General features: G+C 39.3%; 2 protein-coding genes across 3 annotated transcripts in view; one reads left to right on the top strand and one right to left on the bottom strand.

The window, feature by feature from the left end:
* The first annotated feature begins 2,780 nt into the window (after positions 1-2,780).
* Positions 2,781-3,835, top strand: MED18 (mediator complex subunit 18). Its single transcript, XM_068423681.1, has 2 exons — positions 2,781-2,895; positions 3,158-3,835. The coding sequence occupies exons 1-2, from the start codon at positions 2,823-2,825 to the stop codon at positions 3,709-3,711; spliced, it is 627 nt and encodes a 208-aa protein (XP_068279782.1). The 5' UTR covers positions 2,781-2,822; the 3' UTR covers positions 3,712-3,835.
* A 3,184-nt stretch (positions 3,836-7,019) lies between these two features.
* Positions 7,020-20,489, bottom strand: part of CERT1 (ceramide transporter 1) — a 76,873-nt gene continuing 63,403 nt past the window's right edge. Inside the window, exons 11-18 of one of the 2 annotated variants that reach the window (XM_068423351.1) lie at positions 20,269-20,346; positions 15,955-16,050; positions 15,120-15,252; positions 14,935-15,005; positions 13,488-13,616; positions 12,571-12,700; positions 11,076-11,212; positions 7,020-9,903 (exon numbers count right to left, since the gene is read on the bottom strand). In XM_068423351.1, the coding sequence (XP_068279452.1) occupies positions 11,085-11,212; positions 12,571-12,700; positions 13,488-13,616; positions 14,935-15,005; positions 15,120-15,252; positions 15,955-16,050; positions 20,269-20,346 (765 nt within the window). In that variant the 3' untranslated portion in view covers positions 7,020-9,903; positions 11,076-11,084. The remainder of the gene's footprint in view (positions 9,904-11,075; positions 11,213-12,570; positions 12,701-13,487; positions 13,617-14,934; positions 15,006-15,119; positions 15,253-15,954; positions 16,051-20,268; positions 20,347-20,489) is intronic. The other variant, XM_068423352.1, reaches the window with a different exon arrangement.

Genomic DNA, 20,489 nt, shown 5'->3' with positions numbered 1-20,489 from the left:
CCTAAATTGGTAATTTAAAATCCAGGGGACAAAGTCATACAGCATAGAAAACTACATGCAGCTTTAGTTTTTGCTTTGGTAATATGAGTTCAGGAACAGGGCCAAGTCTGGAAGCCACCAGGCTGGCCAGCTCACTGAACTCTCTCACTCGAACAGTTTTCCTGCTTTGTAAGGTAGAGAGGAATAAATCATAATGTGTATTATACTAAGGCTGATAATAAGTCATCAATTACCTGATGTTTGTTGTCTTCTCTGTCTTTATGCTGTAAGCTTATGTAGTCCTTTCATTTAAGATAGTCCCTCAGCTATTGACATATCATTGCTTGTGGTGACATGGCTAAGAACAACCCTATGTCCTTGAGTTACCTGCTAAGACAGAAAATCACTTAATGAGTAATCCTAGCCTTAAAGTTCCGTCAACAACCTTAAAAAACATGAATTATGGAATGAGCTCATTATATAAATTGCCTATTATATAACCAAATGGAGTAATTAATTTCAAGAAGCTTGCACACCAATTTGTGGGGTGGAAGGCTTTTTGCTATTATTTCACCACCAGTGAACATGCAGTGCTGTACACTTAAGCTGAAAGCAATTTTGGTTGATAAAGGTGACAAAATGGGGATTCAGACCCAAAGTCTGAGAGATGAGAGGAAAAACCCCAAGTTTTAGTAACAAGGAAGAAAAAAACTTTACATACAGTTTATTTCTAACTGACCCTCCCTACTCTTTGTGCTATTTCAATGCGTGAACATAGCTGGATCTCACATTTCACCAGACGTTTCCCTGCAGGAGCTGTGCAGGGAGGGCTCTGCTCTGTGCACTTGAAATGTTGTGAAACAGCTGAGATAAAGGCCTGGCCCTGCGCAGGCATCCTGTTTCTCTGACACAGCCAGGGATGTCAGAAGGGTTTTAAAGGGAGTTGAACAGAACTTAGGTAGGTGGCTGGGAATAATGTGTTTTCCCTCCAATTCTCTGTTTCTCTCCACCTCCTCCACCTGTCCTACCAACTGTCTTTTGTGTCAGCTGCATCATATCTTCAACAAGTGCAGAAAAAGGTTCTTTTTAAGATACCTTTAAGGTATGGAGGTGTGCCATAGAGCCTCCAATCCCAGGGTGACAAGCAGCTTCAGGACTCTGTCGTCACTGTCTTTTCCACGACTGGTGAGGGGATTTGGAGATGCTCTGGGGCAGGGGGCAAAGCCACTTTTCCTCACCTATTTTGTCTGGTCCTACAGGGGTTTGCCCAGTTTGGGGTAATGTTTGTTTTCTGCATTGCACTATTACGTAGCTCCTCAGACTATGGGGCATAACTATGTGAGGTAGCTACAACTGGGGAATTCAAAAGAATTTGTATTTCAGAACAGAAAAGTAGACATCCTCTTACGTTTTTCTTAGGCATTTGTAGTAACACTACCATGCATCTCAGCTAGGCAGAAGAGAGAATCTGTTTCACCACAGAAAGAAGTGAACCTCAGAAACCATCCCTTCAGAAACACTAAAGTGCATTTTTGACTCATTTTTACTTTTCCTAGCTATCTTTCTCAATATATATTATTTCATTCTAACTGGATTATGACCACATTAACTAAAGCTGATTTGTATACAAGAGAAAACCTATTTTTCGCTCTTAGAAGCATAAGGAAGCTCTGAAACCATTACCCAAACCTTTTGTTGACTGTTTTCTTCTTTTATTTCAACACAGGCCTCTTATCTGCAATCGGGGAAGTCCATCAATGTGCACACACTGTGTCAGCTACCTGGCATGCGGCTCCAGCTTCCACAACAGCTAGGTCCCTCCGGGATTGCACTGTGCCCCTGAAGTCACACCAGTTCAATTGCACGGCTGTACTCCAAGCTAGCTGCGATATATCAGGGCTGAAACAAATTCTTACTGCCCTGGGACAGTATGCTTACGCCACATCTCATTTGCAGTGTTTGTCTTGTGCTGAAGACAAGCACACTATTTGCTTTCCATGTGGCATGAAGGCTTATTATAAAAACAGCTAAGAAAACAATCAAATTTATAACTCTAGGTTTGGGATCCGCAGGACCACATTTAACTGATACATACTGGTCATTTCTGCGTCTTTCTCAAAAGGGTGGCTTTTCCCTCTAGTAACGAGGGTGTAAAACCTGCAGCATCCAGATGAGAAACCCGACAGGCTGGATTTCTGCCTTTTCAAGCCGAGGTATCGTTCCCATTTCACGCCGATAACAATTTGTCACCCGAGCTGCCGCAGGTGCCTGACAACCAGCCCGAAACACCGCGGTGCCCGGGCCCCTTTGCTGCCGGACCTTCTCGTGGACCAACGGACCGACACGCACCGACGGACAGGCAGTAAGGGACAAACCGGACTATTTCTGACGAAGTTTTTACACAAAATTTTACGCGCACACCTTTCTCCGCGAAGGGAACCAGCAGGGAGGCCCTGAGCCGCGGGCACACCTACAGCGGGGGCCGCTCCCGCCGCTCCGCCACACCGGCCCTGTCCACAGCGCGGCTCAATCAGCGGTGACCCCACACGGCCGGTCCTGCCCGTCGGCCTCCCGCTCCCCTCCGCCCCGCCTCCGAGGCTGCCCGCGCTAAGGCCGGGCGTCCCCCGGGGCGGCGCGGGGCGGCCCCGGCCCGACGCAGCCCAGCCCCTCGGCCCCGGCGGCAGCGCCGGCCTCACCCCCCGCGCTTCAGCTGGCAGGGCCCGAGCGGCACCGCCGGGCCGCGAGGCGGCGCTGCCGCCCCCTCCACGTTCGCGCCGCTCCCTCCGCCGCGCCGCCGCCTGCTCTCAGCGCCGCGGCCGGCTCAGCGCGGCGTGGCCGGCACCATGGAGGCGCCCCCCGTCACTATGATGCCCGTCACGGGCGGCACCATCAACATGATGGAGTACCTGCTGCAAGGTAAGCGGCGGGCGGGCGGGCCGGCAGGCAGCTCCCTCCCGCCGTCGAGGGGAGCGCCCGGCGGGCCGCAGGCCTGCCTGCCGCTGCCGCCTCGGCCGAGGGGCCGCCCCCGGGCTCTAGGTCTGAGGGGCCCTCGGGCAGGGAGCCGGACGGCGGTGAGGGGAGGGGGGCTGCCCTGGCCCGCGCTGCGGAGAAAACACCGCTCACCCGGCATGGGGGAGGCGGGGAAGGGGTAACCGATGCGCTGTCTCGCCCGCCCCAGGAAGCGTGTTGGACCAGAGCCTGGAGAGCCTGCTGCACCGCCTGCGCGGGCTGTGCGACAACATGGAGCCGGAGACCTTTCTAGACCACGAGATGGTGTTCCTGCTGAAAGGGCAGCAGGCCAGCCCCTTCGTGCTGCGGGCCCGGCAGTCCATGGACAAAAGTGGGATGCCCTGGCATTTGCGCTACCTCGGCCAGCCAGAAATAGGCGACAAGAACCGCCACGCGCTAGTGCGCAACTGCGTAGACATTGCTACTTCGGACAACCTGACGGACTTCCTGGTGGAGATGGGCTTCCGCATGGACCACGAGTTTGTGGCCAAAGGGCATGTGTTCCGCAAGGGCATCATGAAGATCGTGGTGTACAAGATCTTCCGCATCCTAATGCCAGGAAACACAGAGAGCATTGAGCCGCTCTCGCTCTCCTACCTGGTGGAGCTCAACGTGGTAGCACCAGCAGGACAGGACATCGTTTCTGATGACATGAGGAACTTTGCTGAGCAACTGAAGCCTCTAGTGCACCTGGAAAAAATTGACCCCAAAAGGCTAATGTGATGGAAAGCGGGGCAGTTAAAGCATTGGTTTTGTTAGTGTTCCTGAAGAGGGTGTTTTTCTAAAATGCCTTTTGAGGGCAAATCAAAACAGGGAGAGGGGAATAAAGGACTACATATCAGTGTTTTGTCAGCTGTAATTACTGAGGTTTTTTTTTCATCACTTGTGGATATGAACAAAAGCAGACAGTTCTTTACATTAATGCCGTTCAGAACATCAATAAATGCTAATATGGGTAGTTTTCCTTCTCCTGTTGGGGAGATGATCTGTTAGAAAGCATATCGCCTAACAATCCAAAAACATCAGACTTACTGGAATTCATCCTTCTGTGTCCACACAGCCCGGTGCTGCTTGCTTGCTTTTTTATTTTTAAGCACCATTCGTGTAACCTACATAGTAATCTTTTTTTCTTTTAAGTAATACATGAAGTTAATATCCTTTAACACAGGAGGTGTTGCTTGACACAAGCATAAACCCAGGAACTACACAGTATAAAAGAACAAGCGTACAGCTATTTACAACAGAATAGCAAAGTAACAGTATAGTAACAGGAACAGCTGGGGCACAAGATACTTTATAGTGAAACTGTTTCTGATATAAGCAAAGTTAGAACTGGAAAACAATTTCTCTTGCACTATTACAATTGCAAGAGGTTTTCAAATCTAATGCTGTTCCATTGTTTTCACTGAAGTTGGGTGTAAATTACATGGTTTTTTTTTAATTTGACTTCTCACACCTGACAGCAATATTGAAAATTGATACAATGAACAAGAGCATCATACAGCTGCTAATTGAACTAGCAATAATTTTGTTCAGCACCTCTCTTGATAGTAGGATAATTAGTTATCCTCCCTGTATTTCAGCAGTATTTGAACTAGGTTTGAGAGTTTTCAAACACAGTTCAAGCAAAAAAGGGTTGGGAAAAACAACAAAGCAGCTTATTTAAATTTCTCAAGTTCTTTACAGAAGGCAACCATTTTACCCATTACTAAAATGCATCAGCCTCTGTCAGAGACATTGCTACCCTTTAGCACCACCCAACTGTCTATGTAACAACTAAAGGCGAAGACCACTCCCACAAAAAGCTTCAAAAAAAGTCTCTTAACGGCTACATTTTCAATACTGGAGTTTGGACTAGATAAGCCACGATAACTGGATCAGTGCCCACTGAGTGCAGTGTTTGTAGTGTTCCGCTGATGCAGGCTCTGCATACGGGCTGTTGGGACAACCGAGTACTTGAACACCGGCTGGAGAACACCATTGCATTGAATACATAGCAGTGATTTTTTTAACAGGGTACAACCAATGAGGTCACCTATGCGACTGCTCGTTACCTAGACTGGAAGTTATTTTCTAGAGGGTACAGACACACCTACAATTCTTTTGTTCATACTCAGGCATGACTCACCCTCATCAGACAGCAGTCGTCCTAGACCTCCACATGTGGAATTCTTTAGGCTGGTGTCACAGAGCATAACTTCCCAGGGGGAAAGGGGTAGGTCCCAGAGCTCTGCCTGTACCCAGGAGCTGAACTTGCTGGGTTGCTCCACTATTCAGGTGCAGTCCCACCCCAGCAGGTGCAAATCCTCAGGGCTGTTGTCATGTCCTGCCACTGTTAACACTGGTTAGGAATCACTTGCCACAGACTTCCACAATCCGTGGCTTGTCTCTTGTGACACAAAATTTTAGAAGTCCAATGGATCAGAAAAGTTGAACATTATATGCCAGCTTTTCAAAGGGTACATAGTTTAAGTATGAAGACACACAGAAAACAGCAAGTATACAGGTCCTTCCCATTGTGTCTGAAAGGAACTCACTTGGTAATTTACCTTGCAACCTTCTTTCTAAGTGGAGACACAACCAAATCACAGAAGGTTGATGTTAATCCCACATGGAATTTCAGGCAGACCAGCTCAAGCAAAAGGAGACTGAATGGAAAGTTCCTAATTGAAGCTTTTACACTTTAGATGACAATAGGTCTGACTCCTGCTTGGTCTAAGTTCTCAAAAATAAAAATAATTTAAAATAGTTCTTTTAAAGAAGAATTAGTTTAAACCTTAAAAATTGCAGCAGTCCACATTACCAGCCCTCCTTATTCTAGCTGCAGTGCATGCGTAGAAGAGGCAGGTGTGCAGAGAAGAGCTTACTGCATCAGTGGTTACAGCTGAAGAAAAATGGACACTTCCAGGCACCTAATGCTCAAAAAGTGTATCCCTTTCTTTTACCTAATGGAATAGACTTTTCTCCTCCTATGAAACTTAGCTCTTCTAGCTGGAGACTAAAGATAATAGCAATACTAATAGTAATACACACTGGTAAATTGCACTGCATAACCCCAGCTAATTATAATTCATTATCTAGGGTCAAATTATATTGTAGTTATATAGACAGACACAGAAATGCTTAACCTCTCCTTACTGGAAAGTACGTATTTTTTAAATTACGCATGTAACATATGGGACCAAGAATGCAACTGTATTCTTTTTATTTTATTTTATTTTGGGCAATTTATTTTTGCCGGCTAAAACAGCTGCATTCTTCAAGGGCAGGGCTTACCTCAGGACTCTGTATTTGTTGCAATATATTACCTGAGGCCTGATAGAGCTGAGCATCAGTTTTCTTGCACAAAAAGGTAAGTTTTCTTTTTGTGCAAGTAATGCCTTCTGTTATTTCAAGCTGTTCCCCCAGTCTTGTAAGGTTTCTACAACTCTACCACATAGAAAGCAGAAATCCCTGCATAACACAAAGGTAGGATTGTTACTGATCTATTAGGAACCAGCTATTTCTGCTGTTAAGAAAGCTTGCTCTACAGAAGCTCATCTCAGTTCTTAAAAATTCTTTATACTTTAGAAAAAGCCACAAGTTTATCCTCTTGCACTCCTCAGTCCTGGATCTCTATTCTTCCCATGGAAACTTCCATAATGTTGTTAATTCCATACAAATGAGGACAAGAGCTGAAATTCTTCGGAAGTGCTGTATATTAAGACTATACTGTACAGGAACATCTTTTAATATGCCTCTGATATGCTAGCACAAAATGGGCTTTTCGATAGATAAACTAATGTGGCATTCAAATTTTCATCTCAGTAACCTCAGTAATACAAGCAAACTGCTTTCCTGTTAAATGTTTTCCATACATTGTAATACTGTATATAACTTTATCCATGATCTAAAAGTTGTTTAGAAGGTAAAATGTTTTAAATAAGTTTCTCCAAAGCACTGAACGTTAAAAATAACTACAAACCAAGATTTTTCTTCATAATTTTTAATACTTTTCACTTTTAAATACTAGTTTTAAATTTGTGATTGTAACATGGAAGAGCCAACTTCTTTTTATTTTTTAAAACTTATCATTAAGATCATAAAGCTATTATAGAACAAACAGTTACACTCTACACACTCAAGGTACTCAAAAATATGATTCATGTTTTAAGTCTGTAGATGAACAGTGGCAATTCATATCTGTACAACTTGACAAAAATACAGGTGGATGATCTGATTAAAGAGAATCTGCAAGTCTCCACAACTTCAGATAAGCCAGCTCAGCCCAATTAAGTAAAAGGTAATTTTTTTTTCAAACTGCATCACATTTTTCAGATAAATTTGCCAAAATAAGTTGTTCAGGTTCTCCGACAGGATAACAATGACCATCTCATTCTCATTCCCAGTACAAGTTCTATCAAGTCACTTCCCTCAGATCTAGTCTGGCAATGTCCAGATGCTCCAAATGAACACAGATATTCAGAGAATGATATCTGATGGAGAAGACTGCTGTGTTCTCAGCCCTTCAAATTGGTTCAGCTTATAAAAACATCCATTATAGAGTCAGGAGCTGCTTCTGCAAAGACCACCACAGCTGTGTAAATACTACCGATCCATTTTCAGGAAGAAGTGAACTCAGAGTGCACAGATAACGTGGCAGTGACTGAGAAGAGGGATGGGCTCAAGAGACGGGGCAAATTTTATAAAACCGTAAAAGCAAGATCCCTTCCAGAAGAAAGGATCTAATGGCTACTTGCACACAGACAATCGGAGAGGCCTACAGAGAGCTGCCTTTTTTTCATTTATTTTTAAAGAGGTCCATTAATACTGATTTCTCAATCTTCCAACTCTTACAACTCTGATTGGGCAGGGCCAGCTGTAGTGAAGTAGCAGTGCCTTTATCTATAAGTAAAACATATTCTTTACAAATAGTATCTGTAGTGTAATTTTATTTACAGAATAAATCGCAAAAGTACATCACATTTAGTGCAAATGCAACTAATGATATAAGTTTATATACTGCTTTGTAAACTTTCCATACCTTTGTAAAATAAAGCTATCCAATTAAATTAATAAACTCACCTGTGTTCCAACAATTACCAGAAACAGCAAATAAGGAGTTAAACTCTTTATATTTTGGATTTTTTTTTTTTTTTTTTTTTTAAGTTCCCATCAGTGTCTATGGTGGAATGAACCATTGCTTGTTTGATTGTAAAAAGATGAAGTACATTTGAGGTATAAGATTTCTTTTTTTTTAAACATCGCTATATAAAATGCTCACTGGTGATATAGTAAACATGTATAAATTTTCATCTTATTTGCCTTACTAGCATTACCGTATAGGCACTTTTCTACATATTCAAATTAGCAGAATAACTCTGTAATAAGGCATATTCCATGCACACCATTAGAGAAAGGCAAATAAAAAGAGAAGAGTTATGGAACATGAAATCTGCATGCATGTGTAATCACGTGTTTTGTACAATTTCATCTCTACAGAGAAGATGAACAGATAAAGTTTTTCAACACTGTGCAGATGACATTTAATCATTTACCAAATCTTCATTAAGTTACTGTATTATATTTATTTTCAGGCACCTACCGTACTATATCAAATAAGACTTTCAGCTTTCTTTTGAAAAAAATGTATCTGAAACTTTTTTCTCGAGATACACAGGTTAGTGAAACACCAAGCAGTCTCTGAAGAGTTTCCAACTATGGGACATGTATAAAAGACCTCAAAGTCAGTACCAGTCTGCCACAGTCCTCTCCTAATGAGCATCTCCAGAATCAAAGGCAGGCAAATTCTCACAGCAACTAAAGGGAACTTTCCTATAAGAACTACGCAGCCTTACAGCTCTGATGAGTTTTTTATCAAGAGGCCTATCATTTTCTACATGAACCTTATAGCATGGCTTTATTAAGATAAGGAAAACACATGCAGCATCTGAAAATAATCATCTTCATTCTAGACTGGGAATGTTGTCTTATGTAGTCCAAATTACTTCAATAAATATTATAGTGTACCTTCTCACAGCTTTGGGAAAGCCCTGGATATCATGCAAGAAAGCAGGCCACATACAGCATGGACAGATGGCTTCTAGCTTTCAGGCAGTCTCTTGCACTCTCATACAGAATCTTCCTAGATATTTCTGCATCATGTTTAATAACAAAAATTCTGTAGCACATATTACATAACTAAAAAATACAATAGAAATATAAAGATATCTGGAAAAAAAATAAAGATTTTCACACTCTTACTCCTTCAGAACGAAAGATCTTCATAAGAGTAAGACAATAGAAAAGGCAAAGTCATAAGGATATTGACAGCCCTCAGTTATTAACTGACATTTTATGTAACAAGATGATTCATTATAGAAACCAGCAGCAATGAAGTATTATTATACAAAGCAAAACAAAACCTGCCAATAAGTCACCTAGGCTTTACTGAAGTCCCTTCCTCTTCCTCCCCCAAAATACCACATAGATCTTTGTGCATATAAAGCACATACAGTATGCTATATGTGCATTTGTCTTTTGTGCTTTTTAGACATGCCCAAAAACTGCGCGAGTATCTTAGGAAGGTTGACAGTGAAATTCTGCAAGTTGTTTAAAATTAAAGCAATAATCCATGTTGGTGATTCAAAGTGGTATGCATTCTTCCTCTTCTAAAGCAAGCAAATAAAAATAGAGCCATATACATGTTATCAATACATGTGTTTATAATTACACACCGATTCAGCAAGAAAAGTTAGCAGGAGACAGCTAGTGTTAAATATTCAGCCTTATGGTGTTGCAACACTTCTTCACTTCAGTATACAAAGCCTAGAACTTGGGCCATAAAAAGACTGTAGATCCTTCGTTCCAGCATGGAGTGCTCTATGCATGGTCACTTCTCCGACGTGGAATGCTCACCCAGTCTTCTTCTGATTGCTGCAGGTAAGCAAAGACAAAAATACAGCACTGAAAAGTTCGAACACTAATAGGAAAACAAGAACTTGTTAAACACCTTGAATAGTATCAGCACTGCTATGATCATGTTTGAACTGTTGGCTCATGACAGCCGAGTTTTTAATGGTTCACCTACACGAGTTCTCTTAACAATGTACAATTAAAAATGTGAGTCATTACAGGGCTACCTGTCACAGAAGGATCAAAGAACTAAGACTTTTAGAGTCTGACATAATAAACAGAACCCAAAAATAGAGGTAGCCTATGTCATGCATAGAAAAAGTGATAAAAACTCATTTTCAGATCATGCTGTAACGCTAGAACTACCAAATGGAATTTGATGGTTTGACACTAGTTATACATAACAAAGTACTCAGCAGGAGTCCACACAATCAAAAATTAAGCAAAGCCTTGCTAAGGCTTATATCTGACAGATTCAGACACCCCCAAAAGTGACCAAGAAATCCTCTTCTAATGTCATATCACCATTTAAATGTTAAAAACATTTTAGATTAGCCCCATGACCTATACCATTAAAATACATCCATTGACTTCAGAAAGCATCTGTAAATCCCTTTTCTTTCTTAGGCTCATGAGAAAGGCTAAAAATTTAAGTCACAGCCTTTTAAATACTCCTGTAACTAACACTGGTCTGTCAGAAAAGTTCCATTAATAAAAACCCTAGAACAAAACTATTCTGTCAATATAAATGAATATTTTGACCTTCATAATATTCTATCAAATATGCAATTGTAATTAGAATTTAAGATATCAAAACCTCATGAGGCTCTAGAGAAACTTCAGTATGTATTCTTTTCAGAACAAGTGTAAAAAGCCTGTGATAGCTGAGAAAAAAAAAACATACTTAATCCTTTTATACTTCTACATAAATTAGAAAACATGTATGCAAAAACTTGCAAGATAAACTAGTAAAAGTCTACAAAAACTAATACTTGATAACTTGTGCAGCCCTTATTATTCATACTAATAATACACATTAATTACATGAATGTTTTAAAAGGTATATTGCATACATGTATTAAAAATAAGCACTGAATTCACGCTAATCATGGTAAGACACTTCTAGATTGCATACTTCTGTTTGGCCTTAAATTTACAACAGTGAATCAAGAATGAAAGAAATTAATGTATACCTGCTAATACTAGAACAAAATAGGCTTTCCTGCTGTTTTCTCTTGCACATATGATGTAAAACGCTTCAAGAATTTTGGATATTCTCGTTTTGCCACTGCCCGTAACACTGATGCTGGCGCCCACCCTCCTGGGTTCACTAGAAGTAGACAGGGAGAAAGACACTGAAATACAGCAAGTCTGCTAAAGGCTAGAAAAGAAAATTTAAGTTTGTTATTCCTGTAACTCTTTCTGAAGTAACAGGAAAGAATAATGATCAGCAGACTTTTTTAATGCCCTGACAGCTTGTATTGTAGCACTTGCTACTCATAATACTCAAGCTCAGTCCAGTTCTGTGATGCCAGTATTTAGAAAACATTAAACATGATGTGTTGTGAGTCTTTGGGGAATGCCCAAATGGAAGGTGATATTCTCTAAGGACTTCCAAAAAACAACATAAAAAGAGACTCCAGGTACTTCTTATTTCAAAGAAAACAAAAGTCAGTCTTAAGTTTTCAATAACTGCTGCATTTGTCTGCACAATTGCTACACAGCCAATGTCTTACAAATTATTTTTAAAGCACTTTAAAAAAAATTTGAACTGATTCTAAAATATGCTTCAATTCACAGGGCAGGTATTTTGCTGAAAAAGCTGCTACTTCCCATATAGTCACAGTTCAGAATTTATAAATGAAAATGTATTTAAGTAATTGGGAAACTTCTAAAAAAGGCAACAAAGCAGCTTACTCCAGAGTTTAACACCATATAGTATTATTCGTGCAGGATTCAATACAAATTACATCACTCCTACATCAGATTTCCTGAACCAATTTTTCAGATGTTGACTCTTTAGTAAGCCATGTAATAAGTGGTTAAAAGTAATAAGCAGGTGAGCTACTCTTGAAGTCTTTTGTAGCTGCAGGAGAGGAGCTATTAAGTATGCAGCTCCAATACACTGCCAAATACTGGGTACACTAACAATACAGTTTGGCTTTGATAACCTTTCAGTCAATACCAAGGATTCTATCAGTTAAAAGAATATTTAGACTAGATTATACGGCTTGCAAACATCCTCATACAAAATGTATTTGCTCCTCCTTAACACTAAGGGTAAGAACTGTATCTTTACGATCAGCAGCTTTTCAGCCTAACAAGATGAATCGGTGGAAAAAAACTACAGCAATACATGAAAGAAACATACTTTTAATGAAATAAAAGCTATGCCAAGTCATCCCAGTTGCAGACATTTCTTCTGCTCACGCTCTTCCACCCCAAGGTTCTGTACTTAGGATGGAATGAGCCACACACCACTTCCATTTATTCCTCCCAGAATGCCACACAATGAATGATCCCATTCACTGATTCATGCAGCACATTGAGTCTTTTTGAACATGAAGACCACAAGTGTGATGCTATATATAAATCTAACAGAAAACAGCATCAACCTTTTTTGCCACTATTCAGCTCCCCATAATTAGCATAAATCATGAATGTTATACTGAAAAAATTTAAACTTACCATTAGCTACATATGTAATCTTGCATAGGATGTTGTCCCTGCTTATTTCCTTGTTCCCCTCTGGTGGGCTTACTAATGTCTGACAAATCATAGCAATATTTATTTTGGCACGGACACAGCGATTGTTCAGCTGCCAAAAAAATGAAACATTTGTAAGCCTCAAACTAGATTTGTTTCAGCATATTGACTGCTAACATTTTAATCTACTATGAAGTCTGAGACACTCCACAAGCAGTACTTCTGAGAGTTTACATTCTAGGACTATGTCGATGTAACATGAATGGGAGTGAAATGAAAGGTACATGGTGAATGATGAAAGGGTTAAACTAGAATGCCTGAATCTCAGGCTTCTGCTTGCTTAATATATATTCCAAGCGAATTACTTCAATTATTGTGACAAATGAGTAAGGAAACATTTAAAGAATAATGTATCAGCATTTACAAATATCCGTTAGTAACTTTTCCCTCGTAAGCAGGCTATGGCATAGCAAGCAGCACAGAAATACTCCAAAGAAAACAATTATTGCTACTACCTGGCAGAACCAAGGCAGAACTGTGTAAGATGGAGGTTTAACGGATTCCATATCTACAATTATACAAGCCTACTCCTATATCTGACGATACTGAAGAGTTATTGATTTGATTCCATACTAAATAATCTCAATTCTTTAAAATGTTTTCATATGTCCAGAAATTTTGCTTTAATTCTGCTGCAACACTTTAGATCTGCCAACTGTTAAGGCAAGAAAGCTTTTGGCTCAAAATGCCTTCATCAGCTCATTGCATCAGCTGGTTTAAATAAACTGTATTTTTGCATACCCACCCCCCCCCCCCCACTAGTATTGCACATGCATTACCACCTAATAGAAAAACATTATCTTAAAAGCAGAACTTGACAGAATGAAAATAGTACTTACAGGAGCACTGTCATGTTCCACAGAGAAATTGCACACAATCCATGTTTCAGGATCATTTTCACTGAATGCTGGTATCTTTCTGATGGCAGACAAATACAGCACATCCCTTTGAGAAGCTGGCCACACCCTCTGCAGAGAAATACCCGAATATAAGCTTTTCCAGTTTTGCAAACTAAGTACTTACTTAGGTAAAGGAAAAAACAAGCAAGGCAAACCAGGTCCGTCATGTTATTTAAGTAAAAGTTTCTCCAAGTTAGTAATTTCATTTCCAAAACTGAAACAAAGCATAGCTGTTGTACAGATGCATATCAGGTTATACGTCTACGCTTCATTTTAAAAAAATTTAAGGCAAAAGTTGAAGGCCTTTGAAATGCAGGAAGCCAAGCTGCAATGACTTTTTCAGTAAACAAACAGGAAGAGGCAGTTCCCCTCCTGTTCCCTCAACCTCAGGTTTAATTTTTAGTTAATACTTGTAAGCTACAAACAGAACTAGTGGTTAAGTATAAATAGATGCATTTACAGTTACTTATGTCTCCAGAGACACAGCGAGCGAGGGAGAAAAATATTTAAAACATATTATTTCAAAAAGCCACTACTTCAGTAAGACAGATATGGTACAGTGATATTATCTAAGAGAAAGTTTCAGAAGTAAAATGTCTGATAAAATAAGAAAATATACAAAAGCCATTTTCCTGACACTCAATAGGGGAAAAAATCTTCTACCACAACACTATACAGTTTACACAACTGTCTTACTCAAAATCACGAGTCCTGTGTTACAGAAGTTTTAAGGTAACCGCATTACTGGTAAAATTGTCAAAGAAAAATATGTGGTTTAATATTTTGAGTATACTAATACTTGGAATTGTGCAAGATTAAAGATTAATCTGTACACTTCATTCCCATTTTTTTGAACCTTTAAGTTATAGTTGTTGGGTTATAATTCAAATGAACATTTTAATAAAGCTACACCAGAACTGGTTGTGGGGGGAAAGACATAATGAAGCTACAAAAATAAATGTTGTACCAGCAATTGTACCACTTCATAATGCAAATGTGTATGTCAACTAATTATGGTCAGCAATAGCTTTCATTATTGCAACAGAACACATGATACAGTGGTATAGGTTTCTTTCTTGTAGTCAGTGTTGATTTATTGCTTCCGTTTGCTTTAGGTGACTCTTGCTTGCTGGCAGTGATATATTTAAAGCTTAAAGACAGTCCTCATTTGTTATTACAACCTCTATCAGACATGTGCACAACTGATCATGCTACCAAGACAAGTTTAAAAATTGACAAAGTTGCAGTTAATAAAGAACTTGTTCTGAAATGTTGTTCTGAGCAGTATTTTAAGTCGTTAAGCCATCAAAGTATTTCAGAATAAGATTAGAACATAGATACCCCAGACTGTCTCAGTAAGGTATGCATACAGCTGAAGTGTTATTACCTTATGTGTCTGGTAAATGATGATTGCGTTATCAGCTAAATTTTCCACAACATGGAAATTTTCAATTGTTGCTAGAAAAGGGGGGGGAAAAAAACCATCAGTAAACAAGCACAGATATTAGGTCAATGTTATAAACAATATCCTTGCTGATAAAAACAAGCAAAGCTTAAGAACCAATTCCTTACTTTCCCAGTCATTACGAACATCGACATTCCAGAAGTAGTGGCAAACTTCATGCCCTGTTACTCCTTTAACAGCATGGGTTGCTTTCAAAGGATCTAAAACTATTCCGTTCTCTTCCACTTCTCTTCTGTATACCTATAGCCAAATACAAAGAAAGAAATGTAGAACAGAAATTGTCAAAACTGTTCATGTTTTAATTGTTTAGAATTTCATCAGGTTTTAAAAAAAACCACTTAGCTAGAAGACTAACACATGAATAACTTGCCACATCAGTATTCTCTAGTAACTACCAAAGCAGACATTCTTACATGGCAACTCACATTAAAATACCAGTATTTCAGGAATCTCTACTCCAAAAATGATCAAGCTACCTTATTTGTCACTACGCACAAGGATCCATACAAGCACAGTAAAGCAGCCAACGTAGTAACTTGCTACTCTATAACATTTTTGTACACTGAATCTACACATCATTTTGATACCAAGTTTTAAGTAGGGGAGAATGAGAAAGGAATCTGCAAAGACAAAGCTATTGCAAGAGTTACATAGGATTTTGTATGAGTAAATAAATTAAAAGCCACAACTCTTGTGGACTCCAGTCCTAACGTAAACAATGATTCTCAGAGAAAACAAACAGAACTTCTCAGAGAAGAGTTTTAACAGCATAACTTGCTCAGTGATGGTATTCTCGAGAGAATCATAGAATGATGTAGGTTGGAAAACACCCTTAAGATCGAGTCCAACTGTAAACCTAACACTGCCAAGTCTACCAGACCAAAAGTATCTGTCTTCACAGCATATCATCTCATATCAATTAAACAAAACCCAAACATTTACCTTCATTTCTCCTTCTTCTACCACTAGCTGCCAATTGGCATCTCCTCCTACATCTTGCAAGGAATATGTCATATGGTTTTGTACCATCTCTTCCACCTTTAAAGGAAAAAAAATACACATTTTTAACTCATTCCTTCCATCTTCTTGGGCAGAGACTGGACAGTATTGGAAGCCACAAGTCAATGCTTCAAATCCTGTGCAGGAGCTGTATTTGGACAACAGAGCTTTCTATTACAGGTTAAGAACAAGCAAATACTTCTGGCCTTCAGAAACAAAAGCCAAAATCGTGATTCAACTTCCAGCTTCATTCTTTATGGGTACTTTGTCCTTCCTTTGCACATCTAAACTGTAAAAACTCACTATTTCTACCTAAGACAGTTTTATTTCAGCATATAGGAACTTACTTCAGGTATCTCTAAATAGAATTACAATGCACTGTAAGATATTCACTGAAGAGCATTTAAAAAGACGAACAAAGGCAGGGAGCATGTGGAGGAAGACAGACAAGCTCTAAAAAAGTGAATGCGTACGAGAAGTCATATTAGAAGAACAGTGAAGGAAACAGTCATGAGCAAAGCATGCCTACTCTGTTTCACTGGCATCTTTGCACAGTTGCCAGCTAGAAAAAAAAAAGAACAGAAATGCTTACATAAAAAAAATTATGATGACACAGAGACTCTACTAATATAAAACACTAATTTAAAAGTTATTTAGCTTTTTTAAAGGCCAAATACTCGATACATTTATGTGAATACCTCAGGTTTTTTATTCCATATAATGCGCACGAAAACAGGTGCTGGGACAGGAAATGGATTTTTATTTTAAATCTACAATCTTATTCTGCTTCTTTGGTTCCCCACCCCTTTCCAAATCCCACTCTCCCCCAAATAAAAATAAAAACAAAAATATAAGATATCCATTGCTGCATAATGTTTACAAGTACTGGAAACACTTTAATAACGTTTTTCCACTCAAAAGGTAGGTGACTACTAAAATGTCACAGCAAATAAGTCCATGTGATTGACACCTTTTTCCTGAATTACTAGAAATACCTTTCTTTTCAAAAGGAAAAGCACTACAAGCAAAGGCTAGTTAATTGATCAACACAAAGATTGATCTAAGTTTAATCACAAGATTAACAGCCTGAACCCATAAGTGGTTTTGCACAACTTACAAAAATATGAAGCCTAGCGTGCATATAAAATAACATATAAAACATATATTTGAGCAAGTAGTACAAGTAGAAAGCAAAATGAAAAACTACTTAATCATCTTTTTCTGATATGATATAGAATTGAAAGATGTTATTTACTTGTAATTTAAAGCAGTAACTTTGTTTGTACTACGTACTCCATGGGCAATACACTTAAGACCAGGAAGAAAAAAAGGTAATTGAATCAAAATCCTCAAAGTACAACATCAAAATAAAATCTACTGGATGGAAATTCTAGTTCATCTTATTCTAACTACAGACTTCTCCACAGAAGCAAAAGTTATCAGTCCATTTTTTTTGGTTTTCCTATGGGTTTGTTTTGTTTTTGAGTTATAATCAACTAAAAATGCCCACAAGATTTGTTTCTGCTTTTAGACAGGCCACCTTTTCCTGCCAGTTACTAGCAGGTTTCCTACAAAAGAGACATATTTTTCTTTCCAGTGAAACAATGATAGTACAATCCAAACCAGGTAGGAATGTGGGCTACTTAAATATTCAATTTACTAGCTCCAGGTCACACTTCTTTTCAGAAAGGAACCCTTGCCATGCTCCCAACATTTACCTGCAACACCTTCAGGTCCTTATGTCTCTTCTCCCCTAGCTCCTAATCTATTAAGTACAAAGAGAGCTTTTATGTGTTTGTTTTGTCGTTTGCTGCTTTTTGCTCTACGCTAAATGCAGAGAGATGAGGGGAATAGCAAGGAAAGAAGAAAAGGAGGCATCAACAAGAGTGCAATCTAAACAGTTTCTTACTTCTGCTTCACCAAGGAATTGCAGTACCTACAACTGCCTTGTGCGTATTACCTGTCCAAACTGTATGTAATCTACACACTGGTCGCTGTCTGTCAACCTGCACCTCTTTCAGAGGCATAGAGTCAAGATTCACAGCTTCTTTCCCATTGGGGAGGCCACACTGTTACCTCTGGGTTCCTGGCAGGCTACAGGAATGGTCTGGAAAAATACTTGCAACCTGTATGCCATGCAGCCTTGGTCTGAACATTAAGTGGGAAGTTCTTCACTTTAAAGGCCTTCAGAACAGGTCAATTTTAACATCCAATAGTCCTTTAAAAAGAAAGTGAACTGCAAAACATCTACAGGTGTTTTAAGCCCATAACCTCTCACTCAACTGGCAGAGACAAATCAATGCCTTTCTAGAGGCACACTGAAGAATCAGCCCCCATCAGAATACACGTTTATACTTCTCAATCTCAAAAATAGGGATGCAAGTTTCTACTTGACTTTTACTGATACCAAAATTCCCTTTGTATGAATGAAATCTAGAAACAAGTCACATTTATTCAGAATCAAGATATTAGCTTGCCTTTCCAAAAGCCAAATCCTCAGCCTGGGGACAGAGGCAAATTTCATATTAATAAGCTCCAGAGCAGGCTGCCACCAAAAGAAAGTGTGCTGCTTTTCTCTTCATGCTCTCAGTTGTCTTTCACCTGCTTGTTCAGTAGCAATGAAGCTCCAGAGCAGGTGGACTAACTTGTTGATCTGGCAAAAATTTGTTCTAGGGAAAATATTTGGCAGGGTGAGGGTGGTTGGAGGGAGAGCAGTTTCCTATAGGTTCAGAAGATCACCCTTTCTGCAGTGAGTCCATTAACTTGAAACTGCATTTGAAGGCACTCAGTACTGACTTCTACGTAGTATAATCCATGTAGCAGGTGAAAAAAGCAATAATTTGACTCCAGTCCATTTGATCCTGATCCTTAACCTCAATTTTCATTATTGTGATAAGGACCTGGTCAGCCCCAGATTTGTTTTTAATGGTTAGTTTTTCAGCCACACTAGTGCTCTGACACTCAGGTTTATGATATGAATGCACAAATGTTATCACAGGCATAAACGAGGTGAAAATGAGGAGGTCCGTACATTTTAGCAACTATGAATTTCCCTTATATTGAACTGCCCATAGCCTGACAACCAGTTCCTATCTTTGGAATCAAACTTGCTTTCTATTACTTGATTTCCCTCCTCCTCCCAAAAAAAAGCAAACTTGAAAAAAAGCAAACTTGACTACTGGAGTACCAGTAGATGAGCCTATCGGTGTTGTGCAATATGACCTGCATACTTTTTTCCCTTGCAATACGTTCAAATTTCAGAAAATTGCAAAAGGTCAAGGCAAGTGTTGGGATTTCAGTCCAATAAACAAGTCCTTAAGTGTTACAGTCCTGCTCATAAAGCTGGTAGTAAAGTCTGCAGGTGGTACAATTCCAGGCTCTGTTAATCAAAAGAAAATCCATTCCTTCTATTTGAAAAAGCAGGTTGTTTGCAGTGTTAGTTAATAATTTAAAAAAACCCCAATAAAATAACAGATCCCAGAAGGAAGCTCCATATTCACAATCACATATGGACCACAGCAGAAGGAAATTAATGGTATGAATGCTGTGTCTGAACAATTTTTTTTGAGACTAAAGAGCAAACACATGAACTCACCTATCTAATTCTACTCTAAACTATGATCTTCAGAGCAAGCACCTAGAGCAATTTTGTAGGCTACTGGAATATGTCACTGACTACATTGACATATTTAGGATTTCAGACTTATTTTCTGAAGGATAAGTGAATATATTGAAACTCTTCAGTAAAAATTCTCATACCCTCAATCTTGTTTGTCAACAACATACTTTATGACCTTTGAGTAATAAAACTAGTTGTAGAAGTAAAAAATGGTAATAGTGAACCTGAACATTTAACCTCATTACAAACAAACATTAAAGACAAAACTCAAACCTTTGATTTAAAAGCAAGAAAAACTATTCAATTGGAAGCAAAGACCATCTCCAGCACACACAAAACAGGTGCTGTTCTACTTTTATTATAATCAGAAATGCAAAATTTTCAAATTGTAGGCATTTTTATTAAAGCTACTGAATTAAATCCAACAGTTTCACAAGATTTGGGCCTCTGTGCAAGTGATATGCATGCAAGCAGAATGTAAAAAGACAAGCATTTAGTAGAGGAATAGAGAACTCCTTTGTCTCAATGTACCAGTTTAAAGCAAGCAGTGATTTATGTAGCAAAAAACCCAGGTTCTAGAGAAGAGGATGAAATACAGCAAAGATATGCAACCCCCACTCTACACATTAGTACAGTACCTGGGCGCTGAATCTGTGATCATCATCAGAGGCACTGACTAGATCAATGGAAGACATGGAGGAAGAGCGACTATAGGGCTACCAGAGACAGACAAAGAAAAAACCAAGTAATCAGAACAAAGGCACAACAGAGCATTCAGTACCAACTTGCAAGCACAAGATAATGAAGAAAAGGAAAACAAAAGCACCATAAGCAGCAAGCACAGCAGCGAATACTGATT

This window comes from Nyctibius grandis, chromosome Z, assembly GCF_013368605.1.
Source record: "Nyctibius grandis isolate bNycGra1 chromosome Z, bNycGra1.pri, whole genome shotgun sequence".
In the NCBI taxonomy this organism is placed as follows: Eukaryota; Metazoa; Chordata; class Aves; order Nyctibiiformes; family Nyctibiidae; genus Nyctibius; species Nyctibius grandis.
Note: the sequence above shows the minus strand (reverse complement) of the source record. Positions and strands in the feature narration are given on the sequence as shown.